This window comes from Camelina sativa, chromosome 8, assembly GCF_030686135.1.
Source record: "Camelina sativa cultivar CO46 ecotype springtype chromosome 8, ASM3068613v1".
Classification (NCBI taxonomy): domain Eukaryota; kingdom Viridiplantae; phylum Streptophyta; class Magnoliopsida; order Brassicales; family Brassicaceae; genus Camelina; species Camelina sativa.
In genome coordinates, this window is record NC_141887.1 from 26,579,706 (window position 1) to 26,592,195 (window position 12,490).

Below are 12,490 nucleotides of genomic sequence, written 5' to 3' on the forward strand. Positions count from 1 at the left end.
GCCCGTGGACTATAAGTTGGCCCTTATTCTAGAAGTTGCGTGTAAACAACCGCCCAATGCACGTCATAATACATACGTGTCTAGTTTTGGTTGGCTAATGCTTCACCGCCTCATCCTCTTTGATATAAACTCTATATAACACCCGACGACCTCTTTATCTCTTTCACAATTCAGCTTTCCAATTCCTAAAACCTAATAATCATCAATCAAATCTCTCAATCGTGTTCAAGGTAAATTTCTGACCTCTAATACGATTTACTTGTTTCTTCTTCCGATCGCGATAGAGTCTCTATTTTTTTGTATTTGGTTTCACCGATAGATCTCTTTTGTGTTAATCCTCGATTAGGGTTCGTGTTTTGTTTTTTTCGCGGATCGAATTACTTTATCTTTGAATTTGATTTGATTTTTCTCAAAGAAATTTGAGTTTTGTAATCGATTGATAACGTGTTAGTTCTACCCTATGTTTCTTGATCGAATTTTATTTTGTTTTGGATTTGATTTTGTTTTGAATTTGATTTGTTTTGAGTTTCACCGATAGATCTCTCTTGTGTTAATCCTCGATTAGGGTTCGTGTTTTTTTTTTCGCAGATCGACTTTGAATTTGGTTTGATTTTTCTCAAAGAAATTTGAGTTTTGTAATCGATTGATAACGTGTTAGTTCTACCCTAGGTTTGATAATTAGTTTCTTGATCGAATTTGATTTTGTTTTGGATTTGATCTGGGTATTTATCAATCTCTCTGTTTGTGAATTACAGATGCAAATCTTTGTTAAGACTCTCACCGGAAAGACAATCACCCTCGAGGTGGAAAGCTCTGACACAATCGACAACGTCAAAGCCAAGATCCAGGACAAGGAAGGTATCCCTCCGGATCAGCAAAGGCTTATCTTCGCCGGTAAGCAGCTAGAAGATGGCCGTACCTTGGCTGACTACAATATCCAGAAGGAATCCACTCTTCATTTGGTCCTCAGGCTTCGTGGTGGTATGCAAATCTTCGTTAAGACGTTGACCGGAAAGACCATTACTTTGGAGGTGGAGAGCTCTGACACCATCGACAACGTTAAGGCCAAGATCCAGGATAAAGAGGGTATCCCACCAGACCAGCAGAGGTTGATCTTCGCCGGTAAGCAGCTTGAAGATGGCAGGACTTTGGCTGATTACAACATCCAGAAGGAGTCGACCCTTCATCTTGTTCTCAGGCTCCGTGGTGGTATGCAGATTTTTGTCAAGACTTTGACGGGAAAGACTATCACTTTGGAGGTGGAGAGCTCTGACACCATCGACAATGTCAAAGCTAAAATCCAAGACAAGGAGGGTATTCCACCAGACCAGCAGAGGTTAATCTTCGCCGGAAAGCAACTTGAAGATGGCAGGACTTTGGCTGACTACAACATTCAGAAGGAGTCTACACTTCACTTGGTCTTGCGTCTCCGTGGAGGTATGCAGATTTTCGTCAAGACTCTCACAGGCAAGACCATCACACTGGAGGTTGAGAGCTCCGACACCATTGATAACGTGAAGGCTAAAATCCAGGATAAGGAAGGTATCCCTCCGGACCAGCAACGTCTCATCTTCGCTGGAAAGCAGCTTGAGGATGGTCGCACATTGGCTGACTACAACATTCAGAAGGAGTCGACCCTTCACTTGGTGCTAAGGCTTCGTGGTGGTATGCAGATTTTCGTCAAGACTCTGACCGGGAAGACCATCACACTGGAGGTTGAGAGCTCCGACACCATTGACAATGTGAAGGCTAAGATCCAGGACAAGGAAGGAATCCCTCCGGACCAGCAGCGTCTCATCTTCGCTGGAAAGCAGCTTGAGGATGGTCGCACATTGGCTGACTACAACATCCAGAAGGAGTCGACCCTTCACTTGGTCCTTCGTCTCCGTGGTGGTTTTTAAACTCTGTTATGGTTTTACTCAAAAGTTTCTTTTAAAACTTGTGTATTTTGGGCGCTTGTAAAGCCCCCAAAATAAATAATTGATGAACTATGTTTGTGGCTTTTTATATTTCTCTTCTTTCTTTCTAATGACAAATCGAATTAATGGAATTATATCCTTCTAAGTCTAGTAAAATTCCGATGGTTTCCTCAAGTCAGCTTGTGTTTGTCAGCACCGAATGTCCTCGGTAAAAGTATTTAGCTTTTAGTTCCAAAGGATGGTTTGAACGTGTTAATGAGTTAGGTGAAAAGTTTGTGGTTAGTAAAAGGTGCCCCATTTAGAATAGTATACAAATAGCAACTTCCCAGCAAAAACAGGGGACAGTACATGATGATGAGATGTCTGAGCAAAGCTGCTTCAAGGTTTGAACGAAGGAGATGAAGGAATGACTCTTGAGACTGAGTTTAATTGATAAAGGAATGTTCTTCCCAAAACATACAGCAATCCATTGGGTTCTATAAAGTACATTTTCTCTGAAACGGGATTAAAAAAAAAAAGCTAAAGAATGAATCAACCAAGTAAAGGAGGCCATTCCGTTTCTAGCTCTAATTCAAGCTTGATCTCAACGAAAGAAAATGAAGACTATTCACAAGATTATGCTTTCTATCCTTTCAAGAATGGGAAGAGAACGGCCAAAACTTCTGAAAGATGGAATGCTTTGGATTACCTTTTTTGTAAATGCAAACACACAAAACATAAAAAAACAGAAATAATCAATTATGGACTTCCTTTAATCCACGTGAAATTGCACAATGAAAAGAGAAAATTGGTTTGTTTGATCCCAGTTAAAAGAATATAGAATTTTGTTGTTTTTTTGTTTCCTGGTAAAAAAATAACACACATCATAAACAAAACACTCTCTCACTCGAAGCCGTGAAAAGGATTGATATAATTTGCTTTTTTTCTTTGTACATTCTCTGGATTTCCTCAAGCACTCTTATTTTTCCAAGGCTTGAGAACACCAACAACGATCACTGCAACCACAATAAGGAGGATGATAATAGCAATACACATCCACTTCCTTGAGTTCTTCTGTAAGCTCTTTGCTCTTTGGAGAGCCGTGTTTCCTGATTGCACGTGATCTACTGCACTTGACACCTAGATTTGCCAAAAAGTATCATTCATCATTATTTACTTATTGCACTGCCTTCATGTATCAACTTAAAAGGACTATATACACTGTAATTTTGAAACCTTCTAATTTTCATATCAACAGCAGTCATAAATACCAAATTACCTGAGACTCTATGTTGTCAAGCATTTCTCCTTGTGCATCAACCAAAACCGCCATATCCAAGAAAATCTGCGGAAAAAGGGATCCTGTTAGATCTGTCTTTACGCGAATGACTCCATACAATTTGAGTTCTAAGCCAAACAAAAAGAGTTTGATCAACAGATTGCATCAAACTAGGTATAAGAGATTGTGAAGAATCCAACATACTTGTTGTAAGTCAAGAAGTTTCTTTTCCAAGTCTCTGACAGCATCATGACGTTCTTGGATTTCCGCCAAGGTGTCCATTACCTGGGAAAGATTAAATGTTTGGATTATTGCTATACATATGAGATATAATAATGTGTCGACATGTCTAAAGCACTTGCTTCTCAATTAAATGGAAATGCTCGAACCTGTCCTCTTCCTTGCTCCTGAATCGCTTTCTGGAAGATCTGTTCGCTGTTTCCAGTTTCAATCATTTCATCAATAGTCTGAAAACAAGAAACGGTAAAGCATGAGTTTTGTTCAAACTTCTGAGACCATAATGAAATCAAGAGGCTACTTTACTTACATCTTCATCTGCCCGCTCCCCAGTTACTAATTCAAGGCAAAACACACAAAAATAAAAAGTGAGAAGAAACGTAGAAGGGAATAACAAATGCAATCAGATAACACCAACGCACATACCTGTATAGATACGCCTATCGACAACATCACGATACTCTTGTTGAATATTCGCTCGTAGAACCTAGAACAAGTCGCATGTCAGTTTAAAAATAACAGTTTCCATATAATTTTGAAAAGTTATATTTTTCTTCCTACCTGAAACTCAGCCATCTTGTCTTTCAACTTCTTCGTTAAGGAACTGTTGCAGAGAATGAAAGCATATAAAAGGTCATACCAAAGAATATTCACAGCATCCGTTTGCCAAGTTCTACTACATTTAAATGAATAACAGCTCAACTTCTTCTTTATCTTATTGAAAAAGAAGAATGCTTACAGTGTAGTTGCTGTTCTTGATCGATCCACACCAGATCCTTTCCCACATCCAGGTTTTTGTCTATTTGCCAAGTTCTACAACATTTGAATGAGAATCAAAATTCAAACATATAAATTCAACAGTTGTAAAAGTAGAAGATAAAAGAGCCAGTGACCCTACCTCTCTGTCCAACTCCTCGAGTTTCCCTTTTATGAAACGGGCAATACTTCCAACTTCATCAACGTCCTTTTCCATCTTCTTCTTTATTGCTGTCCATTACATAAGGAGCAACACACAAAAACTATATGTTAAGTTTATGGTCCACCATTAACACCAACCCAAACGCTTAAGTTTCAAGCACATGAAGCCAAGAACTGTGGCTGCTAGAAGTTCATCTAAGTTAGCATCCATCCGTTGTCGTCTACGATTTTTTTTTTTTCTGTCTTTTGAGAAGTATAAACTGTCTAACTCCAATTCTCTCAGACATGTATGTATGGTTAATTATTAACATCAAAGAATTTAAATCTGCTAGAGCAACAACCCTTTATAATCTCCAAGTTCCCGAGTAATATGCATTGACAAAAAGATGTACAGAAAATAAACAAATATACCCTTCATGGCAGGAGCCTTGGTCACAGCCTTTGACTCTTCATGGGCAGCCTATAGGGTTAAACAACAGCAAACTCGTCAGTAAAATTGAACAGTCAAAACTGAGACATATGACTTAGCATAAAAAAATAACACAGAGCAACTGACAAGCCACAGAAACATAATATATTAAGTGAAAGCCAATAATCATAGCAGAGAGAAATAAGTGAAAGGTAAGAAACGTCATTGGTATATGTACCTGAAGTTTCTTTAGAAGCTTATCTAGCTTATCATACTGTTTGTCAATATCTTGAACCTAAGAAGACAAAGATGAAACCACTTAGCTAAAGCAATTTGGTAGAGTAATATAGCAGCACTCGTATATATAATATATATAAAGAATACCTTTTTGAAGAAATCTTCTAAACCTTGATCTCCACCTTGTTGTTCTCCTAGTTCAGCATCCCCTTCTCTAGAAGATTGACCTCTGGGAAGCTCAAACGAACCCTACAAATTAAAAAAAAAAAGACATATATAACCCCATTATAGCTAAATCTAGATTTCAATGAATACATAGAATCATTACAAGTCCCAGCTCCTCGCAAAGTTTATCAGATTCTTGCTCGAATTGAAACTAAGATTGGTCAAACTCAAAAACCCATACGAATTTCAATAGAAAAATTAACAATCAGTGGAAGGCATTCATAATTTATCCAATGAGCAATGTAAGATGATGAAAACATCAAGAACTACCAATTTTGGAAACCAATATCCACATTATATGATCAACCCTAAATTTTATATAGAAGGAGCAACAAAAAAAAAACACACAATACACAGTTGCATAAATAAAAAATCTCACCTTAAGAAGATCGTTCATCGTTACGGATAGAAGAGACTATGGTTTCGATTCACACCAAGAACGAAGAAGAACCACGACTTGGGATGGTGAGAAAGCGATAAGAAGACAACGTGGCTTAGCGACTATGTCTGATCTTCCGAAGAACTGAGTGTGAAGACAAGATTCGAGAGACGAAAAGTAAAGAGGAGAAACGGATCTGTGGCTCAAGCACTCACGATGATGTGAATTTGAGAGAAAAAGAGAGAGAAATTAGTAGTAGTAAATCTAGGGTTTTTAATTCGTCCAAACCGATTGGTTTACCTAACTAAAACCGAGAATCGAATACGATTTACAGACAGTTAAACCGTAACAAAATCTAGACCGGTTCGGTTTTGGTAGCGTAAAAAAAATGAAATTTCCCGACATGCCGTCCTTGTCCAGCTAAAGACAACTTTCCTTCCTTTCGGTGCCCGGACGGAAAGAAATAAGTAAATTAGTAATGAAACAAAAAAAGGAAAAGGGTAGTTACGTCATTTTGACGTTACTAAAGAATAGATATTATATGCGACGCATGTGCACTGACGACCATTACACCTAAGGAATGTGAGCAGTCGATTCGGAATATCCCATTCGAATCGACGGCGGATATTCTTTAATTAATTTTAGTAGTCAACAAAATGTAGGCGACAGTAATAAACAAAACGGGGGTGTAGCTCATATGGTAGAGCGCTCGCTTCGCATGCGAGAGGCACGGGGTTCGATTCCCCGCACCTCCATTTTTATTTTTTTTATGAATATAATAATTTGATAAATTAAGTATTGTCCTTTTCTTAATTAATTTTTTTTATGTATAAGATTTACACGTGTTTCGACATCCTGTCATGAAACATCCCGCGCGTCCGAGATGCTAATTTTTTTTTTTTTTAATCCGATCTCATACCTTAAACATTGTACATTAGAACGAAAAAAGAAAACAATAATAAAAAAACTAATAAGTATAATCTGGATTATTTTCTTGTGTTTGTTTTTTTAGATTAAAAATGGAACTTATTTATAAGTTGACACAAGATTCCTTTGGTTTATGGTGGAACACGTACGATTCGGTCTTTAGACTAGCCTAGCCAGCTCAAATACTGAAGGCAGGCCCCCCGATGGTATATAATCGCATCAATTATAAATGTATTTTTTTTTTCATAGCAAATATATTTATTTTTGTTTCCTTAAAAAAAAATATAAGGTAGAATATACTAGTTTACAAGTTAAGGTAAAATGGAACGAGAAGATAGGTAGGTTGGAATTGGATATATAGGAGGGAAAACAAAAATTAAAGGGAGAACAAAAAAAAAAGAACCTGCATGCCTAAGTAAGTGAGGAATTGTGAAAATGAAAGTAACGTGCGACTTTTCTTTTTTTTCTCTATAATATATATCTTGTTGGTTTAAGCTTGAGAAGAACTTAAAAAAAGAAAAGGCAGAGCATTCCTAATCAAGTTATGATTAGTGAATGGATAAGGATCAAACTCTATTTGGTGTTTTCCTAGTAGGACTACGACTGTTTTGTTATATATATGTATGTCGAGCTATGACATTAACATATAGAGATTAAGAGTTTGAGAGAGAACAATTGTGAGAGAGCTTTAGTTTTGAGAGATTTTCTAGAGCTAATAATAAGAGAGTTATTCTTATTTGATCTTTTGTTCTTTACACAAACTTGCAACCTGCATTTTTCTATATTTGGTATCAGAGCTAAACAATGACCGAAGGAGAAAGTGCTATTGTGATCACAAAACCAACAGAGGGAGGAGGATCTTCCTCCATCACATGTCTGATGCTAACAAACACAAACTATACAGTTTGGGCACTAAAGATGAAATTTGTGCTCAGGGTCAACAAAGTTTGGGAGACAATTGATGCAGAAACTATAGATGAAGAAAAGAATGACATGGCTATTGCATTACTGTTTCAATCTATCCCAGAGGCACTCATCTTGCAGGTAGGAGAGCTCGATACAGCTAAAAAGATATGGTTAGCAATCAAAAACATACATGTAGGAGCTGAGAGAGTTCGTGAGGCTAGACTACAAACACTGATGACTGATTTTGATCGACTGAAGATGAAAGATACAGAGAGTATTGATGAGTTCTCTGGGAGAATATCCGAACTCTCCTCAAAATCAACTGCACTAGGAACAATAATCGAAGAATCCAAGCTAGTCAAGAAGTTTCTTAAAACTCTTCCTCGAAAGAAATACATTCATATTGTAGCATCTTTAGAGCAAGTACTAGACTTCAACACAACAAGCTTTGTAGAAATTGTGGGCCGACTTAAAGCCTACGAAGAAAGAATATTCGAAGATGAAGAACCACAAGAAGAACAGAACAAGCTAATGTATGCTAATACTGTCTCTAATGTTGATACGCAAGCAAGCTACTCTAATCAACATCAACATGAGTACAACGGAAGCTACAGAGGAAGAGGCAGAGGAGGAAGGTTCTCCTATCGAGGAAGAGGACGTGGACGTAATGGAGGAAAAGATCCCTCGCAGGTTACATGTTTCAGATGTGACAAGGTGGGGCATTATGCAAGCAGTTGTCCAGATCGTTTGTTGAAATTGCAGGAAACTCAAGAAGTGGAGAAGGATACGGAAACTGCAGATGAACTTATGCTACATGAGGTTGTATTCCTGAATGAAAAACGATGTGTACCTAGTCAATTCGAAACAAACACAGGAGGAGACAATATTTGGTATCTTGACAATGGGGCTAGCAACCACATGACTGGAGATAGAAGGTACTTTGACACACTCGATTTGACAGTCACAGGAAAAGTTAGATTTGGAGATGACTCTCGTATTGATATTAAAGGAAAAGGCATGATAGCCTTTGTTGATCTGAATGGAAAGCCAAGAAAGATGATTGATGTCTACTATATTCCGGGATTGAAAAGTAATATAGTCAGTCTTGGTCAGGCAACAGAAGCTGGATGTGACATTCGATTAAGGAACGGACACTTAACTATGAGAGATCGTGAAGGAAAACTTCTTGTGAAAGCAGAGAGATCACCAAACAGACTTTACAAGGTTCGAATGGGATTGAAAGATAATACATGCCTCTACTTAACAGAAATAAGTGATGCAGGAAAGTGGCATGCACGGATGGGTTATGTGAACTTTGAAACATTGAATACTATGATTGAGAAGAAGATTGTTCATGGAGCCCCAAGGTTTACACTTGAAAAAGAACTCTGTAGTTCGTGTTTGCTTGGTAAACAAACGAGACGAGCTTTTCCGCAGGCAACATCATATCGAGCAACGAAGAAGCTTGAGCTTATACACGGTGACCTCTGTGGTCCCATTACACCAAGTACGAGTGCTGGAAAACGATATGTTTTTGTCCTTATAGACGACTTCTCCCGATACATGTGGACGATCCTGTTACACGAGAAAGGAGAAGCTTTTGGGAAATTTAAAAGGTTCAAAGCAATGATAGAAAAGGAGACAGAGAGCAAAATACAAACTTTGAGAACAAATAGAGGGGGAGAGTTTTTATCAAATGAGTTTAGAAGTTTTTGTGAGGAGAATGGCATTCAAAGACATCTCACAGCACCTTATACACCACAGCAAAACGGTGTAGTTGAAAGGAGAAACAGAACACTAATGGAGATGGCAAGAAGTATTTTGAAACACATGTACATGCCTAACTACATGTGGGGAGAGGCTGTAAGACATTCAACCTATGTCTTAAACAGAGTAGCAACACGGTCTCTTAAGGATCAAACACCGTATGAACTGTTTAGAGGGAAGAAGCCAAATGTTGATCACATTCGTGTCTTCGGATGCATCGGTTATGCAAAGGTTGATTCACCACATCTTAGGAAGCTTGATGACAGAAGTCGCATCCTTGTTCACCTAGGAACAGAACCTGGATCGAAGGCCTATCGATTGTTTGACCCTCTCACAAAGAAGATCAGTGTTAGTAGGGATGTTATTTTTGATGAAACAAAAGGATGGGACTGGAATGGTGTCGATACTATAAGAAATAATAATGAAAGCTTTAAGATTATGATTGATGGGTTTGGAAATAACGGACTTCAAGAGGATGTTCAGGAATCAGAGATAGAACAAGTTGGTGAAAACAGAGGAGTATCAGAGATTAGTAAAGACAGAGTTGACAGTGAAGAGATGGACGAACAAAACGAGAATAATTGGACACCTGAAAGATTATCTCCCGTTATGTTAAAAAGATCCCAGAGAGAAAGACATGCTCCAAAATATCTCGAGGATTACGTTCTGCTAGCTGAAGAAGAAGGAGAAATGCTACTTTTAGTATTGAACAATGAATAAAGAAACTTTCAAGAAGCAAAGGACTCAAAAGAATGGATACACGCTTGCAAAGAAGCATTGGTTCGATTGAGAGATTGAAAACATGGGATCTTGTTGATTTGCCTATAGGAGCAAAACCAATCGGGCTTAAATGGGTGTTTAAACTCAAGAGAAACTCAGATGGAAGTATCAACAAGCACAAAGCTAGACTTGTTGCAAAGGGATATGTGCAACAATATGGAGTTGACTTTGAGGAGGTTTTTGCTCCAATGGCAAGAATTGAAACAATTAGATTGCTTATTGATCTTGCAGCAGCATATGGATGGGAGATACATCATCTTGATGTTAAAACAGCCTTTTTGCATGGTGAGCTCAAAGAAACAGTTTATGTTTCACAGCCAGAAGGTTTTCTAAAGACTGGAAGTGAAGAGAAGGTATACAAGTTAAACAAAGCGCTTTATGGCTTGCGTCAAGCACCTAGAGCATGGAACAACAAGTTGAACACAATTTTGCTGGGCTTAAGATTTGTTAAGTGTTCGAAGGAACCATCTGTATATCGCAAAGAAGTTGGTGAGCACTTGCTAGTCATTGGTGTGTATGTTGATGATTTATTTGTGACAGGCACAAATTTGAAGATTATTAACGAATTCAAGAGGGAGATGTCATCAAAGTTTGAAATGAGTGATTTAGGCATGCTAACATATTACTTGGGAATCGAGGTACTACAACATCAAGGAGGCATAACCTTGAATCAAACTCGTTATGCTCAAAAGATTCTTGAAGAAGCAGGGATGCGAGACTGCAATCTGGTACATACACCGATGGAGGTTGGACTAAAGTTGTCTAAAGCAGAGAATGAGAAAGAGATTGATGCAACAATATACAGGAAAAACGTGGGATGTCTTTGCTACTTGCTCCATACGCGACCTGATTTATCCTTTTGTGTTGGAGTTCTAAGTAGATATATGCAGAGTCCTAGAGAATCTCATGGAGCAGCTATGAAACAATGTTTGAGGTACTTAAAGGGAACTACAGAACACGGTTTAACATTTGGGAGAACAAAGATACCGAAGCTGATAGGATATAGTGACAGTAGTCACAATGTCGATCCAGATGATGGCAAGAGCACTTCTGGACATATATTTTACTTAGGAGAAAGTCCGATAACTTGGTGTTCACAAAAGCAAGAAGTCATAGCTTTATCTTCTTGTGAGGCTGAATTTATGGCTGGAACAGAGGCGACAAAACAGGCCATTTGGTTACAAGAACTGCTTAGTGAAGTTACCGGAGCTCCATGTGAAAAGGTGACAATACGTCTCGACAATCAGTCTGCAATTGCATTAACAAAGAATCCTGTGTTTCATGGCCGCAGTAGACACATACATAGGCGGTTCCATTTTATAAGAGAATGTGTCGAGAGTGGATTGATCGAGGTAGAATATGTTCCAGGAAGCGAGCAGAAAGCTGACATATTGACTAAAGCTCTTGGAAGGATTAAGTTCGAAGAAATGAGAGACCTTATTGGAGTTAGAGTTGTGAAGAGTGAAGTCAAGCTTAAAGGGGAGAATGTTGGTTTAAGCTTGAGAAGAACTTAAAGAAGGAAAAGGCAGAGCATTCCTAATCAAGTTATGATTAGTGAATGGATAAGGATCAAACTCTATTTGGTGTTTTCCTAGTAGGACTAGGACTGTTTTGTTATATATATGTATGTCGAGCTATGACATTAACATATAGAGATTAAGAGTTTGAGAGAGAACAATTGTGAGAGAGCTTTAGTTTTGAGAGATTTTCTAGAGCTAATAATAAGAGAGTTATTCTTATTTGATCTTTTGTTCTTTACACAAACCTACATTTTTCTATATATCTTGCTCCTCTTATAAGTTTGAACTTAGAGTTTGAAGCATGCCGGTGAGGAAAACAAAGTTTGTAGTCACATACATGGACCATTTATATAATTTGACATAAGATTCTACAAGAAAAACAAAAGGTAAGGTATTGTAGTCGCTCAAGCATGCCCAAGAAAACAATCCAAGGCATTTTCCTTTATATAATTAATACACATTTAATTTGTAGATCATCACTTGATCACAAGACTTGAAAACAACTTAACAACGGAAACCGGAAGAATTAATAATACGCAGCTATATAAACAATTGCTCAGATACAAATGCGTCGATGATCTATTTTATTGACCTAATTAACATCATCCATTAATAACTAATCTGATTTATTGTTCATGTGATTATTGATAATGTGATAATGTTTATTTGATTAATCATGACCAACTGCTTCGAATTATTGGCATACAGTGCATATACAGCAGCCGAAGCTAATTAATTCCGGCGAATTAGTAGCAAACTTCAATAGTCAATCATTTTACTAGCTCGTTGTCGGAAAAACAAAAAAAAAAAAAAACAAAAAAAAAAAAAAAAAAAAAAAAAAAACGCAAAGAAGAATCCAAAGGAAAGTTTATAATGTCACATATGTACCATGGTTTTTTATGTGTGAGAGAAAATTAAATGGAAAAGAGAAAGAGGAGACAAAGAGAAAAGAAGAAAGAGCAATTAGTTAAAAAAAGAAGATATATAGGGATCAGTGCTTGACTTGAC

The 12,490-nt window shown here is 37.6% G+C and overlaps 2 protein-coding genes and 1 non-coding gene across 4 annotated transcripts; 2 read left to right on the plus strand and 1 right to left on the minus strand.

Moving 5' to 3' along the window:
• Nucleotides 1-81: 81 nt before the first annotated feature.
• Nucleotides 82-2,050, plus strand: LOC104708288 (polyubiquitin). The gene is made up of 2 exons (XM_010424835.3): nucleotides 82-230; nucleotides 756-2,050. Exon 2 carries the CDS (start codon nucleotides 756-758, stop codon nucleotides 1,899-1,901), a length of 1,146 nt encoding a protein of 381 aa, XP_010423137.1. The 5' UTR covers nucleotides 82-230; the 3' UTR covers nucleotides 1,902-2,050.
• A 600-nt stretch (nucleotides 2,051-2,650) lies between these two features.
• On the minus strand, nucleotides 2,651-6,033 carry LOC104708289 (syntaxin-132). Of its 2 annotated transcripts, none has more exons than XM_010424836.2 (13): nucleotides 5,583-6,033; nucleotides 5,126-5,227; nucleotides 4,980-5,036; nucleotides 4,744-4,792; nucleotides 4,313-4,401; nucleotides 4,154-4,227; nucleotides 3,976-4,018; nucleotides 3,841-3,901; nucleotides 3,725-3,750; nucleotides 3,567-3,644; nucleotides 3,382-3,462; nucleotides 3,178-3,243; nucleotides 2,651-3,038 (listed from the first exon to the last, which is right to left on the minus strand). In XM_010424836.2, exons 1-13 carry the CDS (start codon nucleotides 5,598-5,600, stop codon nucleotides 2,868-2,870), a joined length of 915 nt encoding a protein of 304 aa, XP_010423138.1. In that variant the 5' UTR covers nucleotides 5,601-6,033; the 3' UTR covers nucleotides 2,651-2,867. The 2 variants fall into 2 exon arrangements, with proteins under 2 accessions (XP_010423138.1, XP_087319020.1); XM_087462894.1 differs by having other exon boundaries at nucleotides 4,154-4,213; nucleotides 5,583-5,826.
• A 231-nt stretch (nucleotides 6,034-6,264) lies between these two features.
• TRNAA-CGC (transfer RNA alanine (anticodon CGC)) lies at nucleotides 6,265-6,337 on the plus strand. The gene has a single exon. It is a non-coding gene; the product is annotated as a tRNA-Ala (tRNA).
• Nucleotides 6,338-12,490: the final 6,153 nt, after the last annotated feature.

What these genes read in the sequence shown, in the direction of transcription:
- LOC104708288 (XM_010424835.3), top strand. Translation starts at nt 756, where the DNA reads ATGCAAATCTTTGTTAAGACTCTCACCGGAAAGACAATCACCCTCGAG.
- LOC104708289 (XM_010424836.2), bottom strand. An exon ending in AGCTTCTAAAGAAACTTCAG is followed by an intron (nt 4,793 to 4,979) that starts GTACATATACCA and finishes TTAACCCTATAG; the next exon opens with GCTGCCCATGAAGAGTCAAA. An exon ending in TCAAGAACAGCAACTACACT is followed by an intron (nt 4,019 to 4,153) that starts GTAAGCATTCTT and finishes TCTCTGCAACAG; the next exon opens with TTCCTTAACGAAGAAGTTGA.